General features: G+C 61.0%; 1 protein-coding gene across 2 annotated transcripts in view; it reads right to left on the bottom strand.

The window, feature by feature from the left end:
* LOC111145269 (inositol polyphosphate-5-phosphatase A) overlaps positions 1 to 12,773 on the bottom strand; it is a 183,912-nt gene that overhangs the window by 15,558 nt on the left and 155,581 nt on the right. For both annotated transcript variants that reach the window (XM_022500081.1, XM_022500082.1), the window contains 3 exons: positions 10,255 to 10,350; positions 10,054 to 10,128; positions 2,852 to 2,925 (listed from right to left, as the gene is read on the bottom strand). In XM_022500081.1, the coding sequence (XP_022355789.1) occupies positions 2,852 to 2,925; positions 10,054 to 10,128; positions 10,255 to 10,350 (245 nt within the window). The remainder of the gene's footprint in view (positions 1 to 2,851; positions 2,926 to 10,053; positions 10,129 to 10,254; positions 10,351 to 12,773) is intronic.

Raw genomic sequence — 12,773 nt, 5'->3', positions numbered from 1 at the left:
ACACACACACGCACATATGCTCTGCACACACGCGCACACACACACACGCACATATGCTCTGCACACACGCGCACACACGCACACACACACGCACACACACACGCACACACACGCACACACACACACGCACATATGCTCTGCACACACGCGCACACACGCACGTGACTCACACCTACACGCTCACCGGCACGTGGGGCTGCGCAGTGCACAGGGGTGAATATACATCCCCGTGTACATGCGTACACGCCCACATGCGCATACACATTTGCACGTGAGCTCACACACCGCTATGCACACACACGTGCACACCCACATGTGCACACACAGCATGCCTGACCACTTATCTCACGGTACCATCAGCAAATATCCAGCAGGTACCAAGCCCCTGATCACCCCTCATCACTTGTCCTTTTCCTGGACTTTGCTGCTGTGTAAACTCCTCCCACAGTCTGGGGCGGCTCTCTAAACCCCACATGACCACCCCTGGGGCTCTGGTCACAGGCCTTGTTTCCAAAGACAAGACAGTCAAAGGAGGGGGCCTGGTGTGATCCAGGCAGTGGGGGAGGGGGTGACCCAAACAGCAGGGGAGGGGTGGGTGACTGGGATGGCAGGCTTGGAGGGGGAGGGTTGGTGGCCTGGGCAGCAGGGGAGGCGTGGTGACCCAGCAGCTCACTAGGGTCTCTGGAAGCTGGGCTCTGGTGGTCGAGCGATGCTGGTTTGGTTAGAAAGCTTCCACCTTTCCTCCGAGGAATTACACTCTTACTCCCTCATTAAAGGGAAAGTATTTGATGACTTAACCAGCCAGTGTTTGTACCCGTGAAGCCAGGACTGGTGAGACCTCGGCGTCCCCTCCTGTCACCACTCCTGTCCCCAGCCAGGGTGAGTGCTCTGCTCCTACGGGCTCCCAGGACTCCTGGGTCTCGCCGATGTGACCTGCATGGCCCAGGACAGCACCCTGCCGCGGGTCCCTGTGGCCACGGCATACAGGATGGGGCAGGCACAGGTCTGGGCCATTTTCCCACTGCCCGAGCCAAGCGACCCCCGCGGAGATCCGCGCGCAGCAGCTGTGTCCGGCACCTCACGGACCTCGAGGAGGGCAGGGTGACCCCCCTGTGCATACAGCCCACCTAGGGAGTCCTGGGGAACACGGTCGGAGGTACCCTGATGCCCAACACACACAGGCAGCTTTCTCGAGCGCCTCCCCCATGGCACCAGGTCACCACCTTCTCTTGTCCGGGGGCGGAGAGGACCCGACAAGTAGGCAGGGTTTCACGGCCATGGCTAAGTCACCGCCACCACCCCAGGGAGGCCTGTGCTTTCTTCATCAGGTAACATCAGTCCAGGGACCCCCAAGCCAGGACCCCATTACCCGACGTGGGTGAGGGCTGACTTGTCCTTCCAGACTCTTAACGGGTTCGGGTATACGTAGGCGGATCTCTCTGCTGCCCGTGTTGGTGGCGGGCTTGCTGCTCACACCCCCTGGGGCACTGGCCACCAGGTCCCGCGGGCTCTGACCTTGACCACGTCCTGCTGGCATCTTCCGTGGTCTGTGCCCAAGTGACATGCAAGGTGGCAAGGTTTAAGAGAAACTCAAGAAGCAGACACCAGCGCAGGGTCCACGTGTCCATAGGGTCGTAGCCTCTGCCGGAGAGGGTCCCTAGGCCTCCGTCCTCTCCAGCTCAGCAAAGCCCAAAAAGGAGATCCTCGAGTTTTTCCAATAGGGGCTGCCATTCAGGACATCCGGCCTACCACACCCAGGGAGAAGCAGGCTCACAAACCCTCAGAACCTCTTTGGACCTCAGGCGGACCTGACATGCGTCTGACTGCAGGTGACGACCTGTGAAGCAGGGTTGGGGCTCCGAGGGGGACACCCTTGGTCAGTCCATGGATGGGAACCAGTGGGGATGCGCCTCTGGTCCTGCTGTGTTCCTGGCTGTCCCAGACTCACAGTCCCTACCAGTCTTCCCCCTACAACTCACACCGCAGCCCCCTTGGCCAGAGCCTAGACCCTGAGGTCAGAGGGACACCGGCCCATTCCCACGAGCAGCTGGAAGTCCCATGCGCTGGACTGGGGGGTCCTCTGCCAGCCTTCACACATGTGACTGCTGAATGTGGTGCAGGAATGGGGGGCCCCTCACGGAGCATGCATGAAAGACCGTCTGGTTTTTGAGCCTGTTCCAGGAGCAGAGCTATCCTGTCTGACGACAGGGTGCCACGTGTCCCCAGGACACTCCCATGCCTGTGTTACAGTTTCCCAGAACATGCCAGAGTGATGAGAATTTCCACCCAGGATCTAAAAAAGGAGAGAGAAGTGGGGAGGAATCCCATGATAGGGCCTCCATGTCCTTGAGGTGCACTCCCTGGCACAGCCGCCCCAGTGACGGAGGCTGGCTGAGCCCCCAGTCCCGCCGCAGCTTCCAAGGCCCCCTCGGCCTGCTCCTCTCTGCCCCAGGCCCTCTAAGACCCCGGGCGCCGGTGGGGCTGTGTCCGCCAGGCTGCTCTGAGGGAACGGCTGTCACTGCTGCACATCCCAAGATTCTGTAAACACCAGAGGAAAGCCCAGAAAAGCTTCCACACCTGAGAAAAGCCACCCAGAGCCCACGCCCGACAGAGACTGCCCAAGATCCTGACGTTCCCAGAGAGACCCAGGGCCCAGAGTTCTCGGGGCCCCAGTGCTAAACCGAGAAGGCAGTACTTTGCATATTTAAAGAAAAAAAATTTTTTTTTAAAGAATCGCTTATTGCTCTTGGGTGGTGGGAAGGGTGGGAGGAGGCATGGTTTGCACAGGTGCACACAGGTCCCCCAAAAGGAGAAAAGTTACCTGCTCATCTAGCAAGTGGGCGTTCCTTACCTGGGAGGGAACGAGATGTCCAGTTCATACAGTCTGTCCTTAAAAACAGACAGCTCTTTGTCAAATTCTAAGAGCTAAAGAAAGAAAGAGAAGAAAACAAGGTCACTTTGGTCCACTCACTGGGGACACGGAAAGTCTCTGGTGGTCTATGTGCAGCAGAGACCCCCAGAACTTCCAGCAAACACGCCGGGCACACCGACTGGGCCACCTGTGGGCAGCCTTGCCAACACCTGCCCATTCGTGTCCTGGGGGAGATCCATGGGCATCCAGCACGCCCTTGCGCTTGGGAGGCCACACGGGGACTCCAGCCCCACTGCCTGTGGCTGACTGGCCACGCAGGGCCACTGTCCTCTGCCAAAACCACAAGGGGCAGCAGACACAGCAGCACCCTCCCACTAAGGCACTGACCTCCAAGGTCAACCTCGCAGGGCAGTATGACTAAAAACGGCCTCCAGGACTCCAGCAGTAAGCCCGGTGTGAAGCCTCAGCAGCTCAGTGCACAAGGGAGTGACCTGTGTGCCCGGCTGCCATGCAAACCACCTGCACATGGCACACCCCATCCCGGAACCCCAGTGCTCCCCTGGCGTGGCTCAGAGGGAAAACACATCGAGTGTGCAACAGAAGGACGGTCTGTGGGTTGGGAGGGTAAATGAATTCTCTTGCGCACACACCAGATGGGACCTCACACATGTTCCTACACAATCCTGGACACTCACAGACACAAATTACAAAGAGCCTTAGACCTGCCTAGTGGAGCTCAGATGCCAGGGGTTGGGGGCCTGGACCCCACTGCGGCACTCGTGAGCTTGCATCCGCTGGTGTGCAGCTGCTCAGTGCTGCCCCGATGGGCACGGGACTGGGGGACCCCTGGGGATGCAGGGCGGGTAGGGGACACATGGGGAGGAGGGCCTGCAGGGGGAGGGGAGACACAGGGGGGCGCACAGGGGCTTGGCTTTCATGGCACCAAATGGCCTTGTTTCCCCAGGGGAGCCTCTAGCTCCTCCAGAGTCCAGGGAGGGCTCCAGGCCAAACTGCTTCTGGCAAGTTCCTGAGTCAGGTCTTCAGCTGGGGTTGGGGATGGAGAGGAAATCTTTAGGAGGAGAGATGCACCCGAGTGTGTGTGGGGACCTGAGCAGGTCCCGCAGCTACGTGTACATTTACATGTATGTGTGAACGTGCACTGACGCGCACACATGCCGATGTGTTTCTTATCTAGATCACCCGGGGCTCGAATTCTCAGCCTTCCCAGATGGGAGACAGGCTCCGATCGGGCATTGTGGACGGTGGGGCTGCTGCACTGTGTGGCTGTGACCAACAAGGGCTGAGAGGAGGAACCCACCTGCCCAAGCTCAGGGGCCAGGGCTTCCGGGAAGGAGCCCTGCGAGCGTTGGGAGGAAAAGTGTGGCCATGGTGACCAGCGGCTTAGCGGAAAAGGTGAGGGCGGCTTCCTCCGGCAGGATCACAAAACCGGGCTTCACTCGTGGCAGTAAGTGCACCTCCCGTCTCTCCCAAATGCAGCTTGGACGCTCGAACAAACGCAGCACTGCAGAGACCAAGATGCCGCAAGGCCCTTGCTGTCCCGTGGCGGCCACACCGCGGACCGGCGGCGTCCTGGGGGCCTGCATGTGCACGTGCCTGCCCCTTCCACACACCACTGTGGCCACCCACCTGAGAGGTCCCTGGACTGCCCCGGGGGGGGGGTCGGCGCAGCATGGCCGGCCACACATCCTCATGGCTTTTCCCTACGGTCACTGTGTTGCCGCCTGGCACCAGCGTCCCACTGGCACAGTGACTTGTCACGGGCCTCCGCTGCTCTAGGCCATGTCCTCTCTTTTCATCTGGTGTCCTGATGTCCCACGTGGACACATCCTGGTCCTGAGGACTTGTCTCCCGTGGTTCCAACATCAGCTTGCCAAGCGTGGCCTCTCCCAGCGAGGCGCTATGTGCCACCCCACCCTGCCTCCTGCTCCGGGTGCCGCCCCCGGCACACTGGGCGCCCACGGCGGGCGCGCCACTAACCGCCCACCAGGACTTCACCTGCAGCATCGTTTCTGGAGGTTCTGCGCTGCCCGTCTGCTCGTTTCTTTTGGGCATGTTGTTCGCTTCTGATTCTTCCGTGTTTTTAATCCTTGGAAACATACTTGCTTTACGTTTCCTACCAATTATTCCATCGCTCGCTCAGCGTTCTCAAGGGTGTACCCTCTCTGTTGGCTCTGGACTGCAGGCCTGCCTCCCGGGACCTCCACTTTGGGGACACGGAGCGTGCTCCGTGCCCTCTGACCGCCTCTGGGTGTGAGAGATGCAGGCAAGGGGCCAGGCACTCAAGTACAAACCTCAGAACGTAACCCCACACGCTGTGAGGTGCTAGGACTTAACTCTCTTCCTTACACCTGGAAGGAAACCGGGGATAACCTGGGGTGTCTCCCAAGCCCCAACTCCACAGTGGCTGCAGCGTGCCTCCCGAAGCCTGGGCTGGAGAGGATGGTCCCTGCACCTCGGGCGCCCCTCCTGTGGGGCTCGGCCTCCAGACTCACTTGCATTGGACCCTCTCCTGTCCCCAACAGCCTGGGAGCCCCACTGGGCATCTGTGTCCATCTGGCACCCAGAAGGGGGTCTGGCTCCGAGCAGCACCCAGTGAGCAGCCCAGAACTCTGACAGAAATCCAAACACGGTTTATAAAGTCCTCTCGGGAAACGAGACACCGCCTGTGCCCGGATCCCTCCTCGGAAAGGGGTTCTTCCGCCCTCACAGCGAGATGCCACCTGCTGCCGCCCACAACACCACTGTCCCTAAAGGAGACGCCACTGCCTCCCAGCTGAGGGCCGAGCGCTCTGCTGCTCTGCATGAGGACAGGCGCCCGCCGTCCTCACTCCCACGGGTATCGCCCACCCACATGCACACATGTGCTCTCGCGCGGGTACACTTCTGACCGAGAGGATGCTGTCCACCTTCACTCCACTATGTATCTGACCCAAGGGGCAACGTGGGGGGCTTCCGGGTCCCCACAATCAGCCCTGGGGACACTGAGAGGAGCCGGAGGGGGATGTGACTGCACACGGACATTGGCTCTGTGTGTGCGCGCCTGGGTGCTTGTGAGCACACCGTTTGAGCGCGAGGCTTTCACTGCTCACCTACTGACATTCCTGTGTCCTATGCAGCCTCAGAAAGGGACCCTGTTAGCCTCCCTGGGCCCTGTGCTACCTCACGGCCAGATCCTGCCACAGGGCGTCCACATGGGTGGCATCCGCATGACGTGGTTTTGGAATACAGGTGAGGCCTGGTGCGGTCCAGAGCTGCTCATCACAGAAGCCGCTGGCTGGGGTCGTGAGGAGCCTACACTACCGTGCCTGCACAGGCTCCAGTGAGCGCGGCCTCGCAGCCACAAGAGAAGCTGGAAACTCTGGCGGGAGCCATCGGTGCAGCTGAGAGTGGCAGGGACTGCTCTGCCGGCGAGACAAGGACAGCCTGTCTGACCAGCCGGCCCGGCCCTGAGCAGCAGCAGCGCCTGGGAGGGGCTGTCTGGACCCCGCCATGCTTCTACTTGCAAAGGGTGTAAAGGAAAATCAACGCCAGTAAATATCTGGTTTGGAATGGGTGCGAATGTTCCAGCTGCTAAAACGGTAACAGAGCCACTTTGGTGAGGACCCAGGCGTCCGGGGTAGGTCTCTGTCAGTAAGGGCCCTCCTCCTGGGCTTGTCCGGCTGCACACCCACACCCCAGCCCGCATTCCCACGGCCCCAAGCCCCTGCCCGGAAACAGAGAGACACTACTCAGGTGGCACGGCCTGGAAACACGTGCGCACACCCCGCCCCCCTGAGCTGGCCCATCGGGTCCCAGGCCCAGCGGCCAGTGTGCGAGGGGACGGCACCCTGAGTTCCGTGAGAACTGTGGGGGTATGGGGGGTGCGGCCCCTGGGGCCAACGCCAGCTGTGAAAGAGGTGCCTGATTAGAAATTATGTTGCATTTCTCTTGAAACGATAATTTGTTTCTCTTTGAGATTTTTCAGAAACATGATAACCAATTTCCCATGTATCTTAAACATTCTTCTTGATTACAAAGTGAAAAACAGCGCCCGGCGTGTGTGGACAATGATAAAGCGGCGGGCTGGCCATATGTATCTGTCAGGAGCTGTCCCAGCTGCACAAATTCCACTGTTACCGCAGAGACACCACGCTGATAAAGAAAAAGCAGCCCAGAAAATCAATGTGCCTTGAGCTAGAGCAGTTGCTAAACACACAGAAAACATCTCTATCCAGCAGGCCAAGCGCTGTGAAGATTCCCGAGCCCTGCCCTGGGACAGCCAAGGAAAATTTAATCTCTCCAAATCCTCACCAGGGCACTCCATCCTGCCGCCCTGACAGCCACACTTATAATTAATTATACAATTTCGATGGGAATATCGACTAAACAAAGCTATAAATCATAGAAAAAGTCAATAGGCATGGACACATTCAATCATGTCCCGGCCAATGATTACTACTCTTAAAATACAATAATTATTTCCAGAAGCCAGCTTGAATTAAATTTCTGTCAGACGGGTACAAGACCGGGGCTTGATGAAGGGTGCGATGGATTTTGGGGCTGCGTCTGGCGCGGACACATCCATCCTGCGGATGGGCACTTTGTTCCAGTGGCCGTGGGGCTGCGTGTCTCACCACCGAGGTGACATCGCTCGTCACACCATTTATCTTGTCCCCGTGGCCATTGCGGACGACCCCGCTTCCTGTGTCTGACGGACGTGGAGGCAGCTTCTCAACGTGTGAGGTCGTGGCCAGGGGCGTGGAGCGCACGTCAGCATGACCCTGTGAGGCGTCCCTGAAGGCACCGAGCGCCTGGGACCCGCAGCGCCCACAGCAGCGGCAGCGGCAGGAGCTGAGAAGCTGCGACAGACCCCCCGGGAAGGCGCCAGGCCGGGCGCAACTCTGCCGCGTGAGGTTCTGGACACACAGCAGAGGGGCTCATGGGTCTTTCCAAAACAGCCACGTGCAAATCTACTCTGTAACTCTGTGCCGCGTTTCTCCGTCTCTGAACGAAGCTCCAGCGGTCTCCCGAGCATTCAGACTAATTTTCCTCCATCTTAAAAAACTTCATATGCTAAATAAACACAGAAATAAGAACCGTCATGTTCAGCGGCGACAGCTTTGTTATTTCTGATGCTGGTAGCACACGCTTTGTCCGGATGCTGAGAGACGAAGACTGTGACTGTGGGTCCGTGTGCCCTGGCTCCCCGTTTCCAGAACGTACAACTTCTCCCTGGCCGCCCTGTACCTCCCTGGCTCAGACCCCACAGCATGCCCGGCTCCCCCATGTTCTGCTCCTTCTGGAACATTCCAGGCCCTGGCCGCCCAGTGTCACTGCCGTGTGCACTGCTCTCCCCTTTGTTATAGTCCTGGCGGCCTCACTGCACCCCCACGTCAGGGAGCTGCCTCTGTACCAGCGGCCCAGAGAGCCCACTCTGCCTCCCAGTTCAGAAAGTCACACAGCTGCCCAGAGACAGTCTCCCGGGCACTTTGCCTGCAGCCAGTGCCCCCTGAACAGTCCTGTCCCCAAACCTGCCCCTCGGGCTCACCTGGACCCCGAGTGCTCAGGCCCTGAAATCACCAGGCCGCTGCACTCCTTGGCGTGGACAGCAGTAGGACAAGTCCTTGTGCCAGCAGCAGGAGCAGTAGGACAAGTCCTTGTGCCAGCGCCTCCCGCGAGGGAAGAGGGCGGGGCTGTAGGCACCCACGGGCTGAGCTGGCGCTGCTGGGCGCTGCTGGGCGCTGCTGGGGACACAGGCCGAGAGTCCGCCTTGCCAGGGTCTGAGGCCCCGAGGACGTGAGATGTGAACTGGCCAGGGCCAGAGAGCAGTGCCCACCGGGACGGGACGGTGGGACGGGCAAGTAAGGCAGGTCAGAGCATCTGATGGGGCAGGGTTAGCCCAGTGCCCTGACCAGGGGTGAGGGATGGGCAGGGAGAGCCGAGCAGTGAGCGAGGCCTAGGAGCCCAGAGCAGGCTCCGGGCCCGCCTGAGGTCTGTGGGAAGTGGCTAAGGGCTCGGGGCGGAGGCCTGACCCTCTGTGCACATGACAAGCCCCAGGCTGGGCCCCAGGCTCGGGGTACACCAATGGGGCACGTGCGGCGAGGGAGATGCAGTGGCCCCAGGGTAGCAGACACCGACTCAGTGAGTACACAGGGCCGTGGAGGAAGGAGTGGACACGGGCATGGAGGCAGGAATGCAGTTCCTGGCATTGGTTTGAAGGAGGGACACAAGACTGACAGAGTCCGCTGCCCGGTGGGACACCTGCCAGCACCCCCCTGCCCTCGGACCAGAGGGATCCTCCCACACACGGACTGGAAACTGAGGCACAGGTGCAGAGCACTCAGCACGGCCGAGGCCTCAGGGCAGGGGTGACAAGACCAAGCTAGGGCTCCCAGAGGCAAAGAGGCGAGCACAGGGATGGCAGGGGCGGGGCATGAAGTCCAGGCTGTGGAATAAAGTGTCCTCGAGGTGGGTGACAGGAGTGTCGGGGACACGGAGACCAGCTGTAGGGCGTGGGGTGACTGGAAGATGGAAAGGGGGCACGGCTGCGCACAGAGCCTCCCCAGAGCGGGGCTGGGCGGCAGGCACGCTCAGGCGTCCCCACCCGCCGGGGTGCCCACCCTCAGGGAAGCCTCCGGTTTTCGGCAGGTGCCATCTAGGACCTGCCTCTGTACCCTGCAGTCTGGGGCCCTGGGGTCAGGAGCCGTCCCCTCGTAGCCTGGAACCGGCCACAGCAGGGACATCACACGTGAACTGTTCATCCACCGGTACGCGGCTACCGCATGACTAGACACCCCAGAAACACACCCAAACAGGCCCAAATCCGTGGCAAACGTGGTGGCCCCATGCTGCGCCTCCAGATTCTTGAGGGCCGGCCTGGCAGTGGTCCCAGAGAAGTGGCTCCCACGGGACCAGGTCACAACCAGCACACAGTTCCCTTGGCACACATGCACACGCACGCACACAGTAACACACATGTGCACACATGTCACACGTGCATATGGAGCCCAGGCCTGTGTCGGCCGCCCGGAGCACCTGGGGCCTGAGGGTCCCACCTCCCACACGGAGGGTCCCCCATGCTGCCCACCGACCAGACACAGGGCTGAGGGGGGGCTGTCCCAGCTGCAGGTGTGTGGCCTGGGGGGCCCAGGCGCCTGCAGGCATCTGGTGGCAGAGCTCACCGCGGTGCCGTTGTTGTCATGGAAAACCTCCTGGTTGAAGTAGTCAAAGAGTTTCTTTTCCAGCTGAAGCATCACCTGCAAAGCGAGCGTGGCCATCAGCGTGGGTGGAACAGGCCACTCAAGTGGAGTCCCTTCCCTCCCGGCGCTGGATGGCCACAGTGGCCTGCTGCGCTCACAGCCCGCAGCTCGCGGTTCGCTTACCTTCCGGTCATTGTCCGACTCACGGAATATCAGCTTTACGACCTCGTTGGTGTCAGCGGCCCGCACCGTCTGCATTGTGGCCTTCGTGCAGAGAGTCTGTGGACACAGACAAGCCTCAGTCCCAGGAGAGGCGCCCACAGCCCGTGTCTCCTGACTGCGACCTGCACTCTTCCCGGTCTCCCTCCCTGACGCCTCCACATAAAGGGACCGCGGACCCGCCCGCACGGCAGCAGGAGTGTGACGAGCACACAGGCCAGGGCAGGAAGGGCTGCACAACCGGCTGGGCCCTGGCCTCCGTGCCCGCCTCTGCTTCCCGAGCAGCCCCGCGGCTGGCTCAGCTCCCACCCGGGAGGGTCTGCTGGGGCAGCCCTGACGACAGCCCCGTGCAGGGGAGGGGCGGGGAAGTCAGAGCTGCCTCATGCTGTCCCGGGGGCAGGCTGGGGGACACACCGCCATGAGATCTGCCCAAGGTGGGTAGTGGGACAGGACCGGGAAGGCCACACCAGGGAGAACAGAGGTCACACTGGGTTCCAGGGGCAGAAACTCTAACCAGCTGAGAGAGGAAATAGCTGGACAGGCAGGGAGAGGGACGAGGGAGCAGGGACAGCCGGACAGTCCCAGAGCCACACAGCCGGGGTGGTCCACACGGCCCAGTTCACGGCGAGCAGGACTACAAACTAAATTCAGTCCAGGTTCGTTGAGAAAATTCTTCCAGTCGGAACCGGGTATGAGGCGGGAAAGGTTGGGGCAGGAGACAACAGGTGGGGCGGCCCGGAGTCCCCGGGCAGCAAGCCGGCTCCCGGCTCTGGGAAGCAAGCACAAAGGGGTCCCCAGACGAAAGCAAAGCCGGGAGAAGGCAGATCGGCGGCCGGACCGGCGAGGACGGACGCAGGAAGGGGGCCCCCACCCGTTGCTGACAAAACTCTTTCCTTAAGGAAAGGCCACACGGGACCAGGGTCGACGCACACGAAACGTGGAGAAGGAGCAGGCAGAGGCCGCTGGGGACTGAGGCTGGTGTGAACCACACCTCGACGGAGCTCTTCCGTAAAGATGACGGCGTGAGTCTAGAAAACTAATACTGACTTTTCAAAAACCTCCTCTCAGGGCCCTTGTGGAGTTGTGAGGAGCCCCTGACCCCAGGGAGGGTGGGCGGGCAGGCCCGGGTGCAGTGGAGACCCCCCTGCGCAGGGACCCGCTGGGCCACAGGCCGGGTTCGCTGGGGTCGGCCCCGCCCGGCGTGGGACAGGGGAGGCAGCGGCCCCCGTCCCCGTCCCCGATAAGTCCTCCACGACAGGCCATTGACATTCAGAGCACAGAGGAGCTAAGCGGGTCAAGCCCCGACGTGGCTTTCGGACTCATGTGTCACAAATCAGTCCGGCCGCCTTCAAGCAGCGCGGATTAGAACACGCACAGGGACAATCTGGGGCAGAGGCGCCCGCCCTGCCCACCCCTGCGCCCCGCGGAGGGCCTGCGCCATCCAGATGCTAATGCGCTAAGTGGCTTAAGCGTCTGTGAATGGGGGAGGCTCCGCGGCAGAAGGCCATTGTGGCCGCTCCGGACGCGATTCACCAAACTCGTGCTGCTTCTCCCCCAGGCGTCTGCTAGAAACTTTTTAAAAAATTGCTTTATTTAGCCATTTCACGCAGGCTCCCAAAGGATAAACATGCGATCGGCCCGGGGGCTGGGAGAGGGGCCCGCCCTGCGGCTCAGTCTCTGCACTCCCCACAGAGCCACCCGGTCCCCGCGGGAAAGAAGGGATCAGGCCCCAGCGCCGCCTCCGCCCGTCTCCGCTTTCAACCCAGTCACGCCCAGTCATGCAGAAACTCGCAGCCCGGCCTTTCCGCTCGCCGACTTACGGAAGGGAGTTTTCTTTTGAAAGGAGAAAAAATACCCAAAATGCTATTTTGTAAGAGCCATGGAAGATGTACTTCATTACCGGCACCGCACGGAGGGCAGCAGACAGGACGGCCACTCCTCATCATCTTGGCACTCGGAGCGCCAGGTTTTTGTCCTGGAATTTCACAGGATCGCTGTCCCCAAGGCTGTCCACCTGTCATGTGGACAATGAAATTCCTGGGTTTCTTCTCAGTCTGGGTAGGTTCTGAGGCAGGCTGCTGGACGGGGTGCCCCAGGACCAGGGCCCCAGGGTTGGCCCAGAGGGCTACCTCCGGGTTTTTCTGCGGACCCTGAGGTTGACAGCCATAGCGTGATGGACACAAAGCCACTGCGGGCCCTGCCCGTCCAGCAGCGAAGTCTGTCCCAGTGCTCCCACTGAATGGCCACCACTGCCCCCCCACGGCGCAAATCTTGACTGAAGGCACGAGCACCTCCGGACCCTAGCAGCCGGCTCTTCAAGGTGTGGTCTCGCAGACCCCACCGTGTACCCTCCGCAGCAGAGAGAAGGGACCGTGGTTCCCAGCAGCGCGGATGGCGAGCCGGCGGGGCTCCGTCCCCACTGCAGAGCACACGCGGGCTTGACCGACACCTCCCACGTGCGTGACAGAGCTGCAGGGGTCGAG

Source organism: Enhydra lutris, unplaced genomic scaffold, assembly GCF_002288905.1.
Source record: "Enhydra lutris kenyoni isolate GAN:26980312 unplaced genomic scaffold, ASM228890v2 scaffoldscaffold12, whole genome shotgun sequence".
Taxonomy (NCBI): domain Eukaryota; kingdom Metazoa; phylum Chordata; class Mammalia; order Carnivora; family Mustelidae; genus Enhydra; species Enhydra lutris.
Note: the sequence above shows the minus strand (reverse complement) of the source record. Positions and strands in the feature narration are given on the sequence as shown.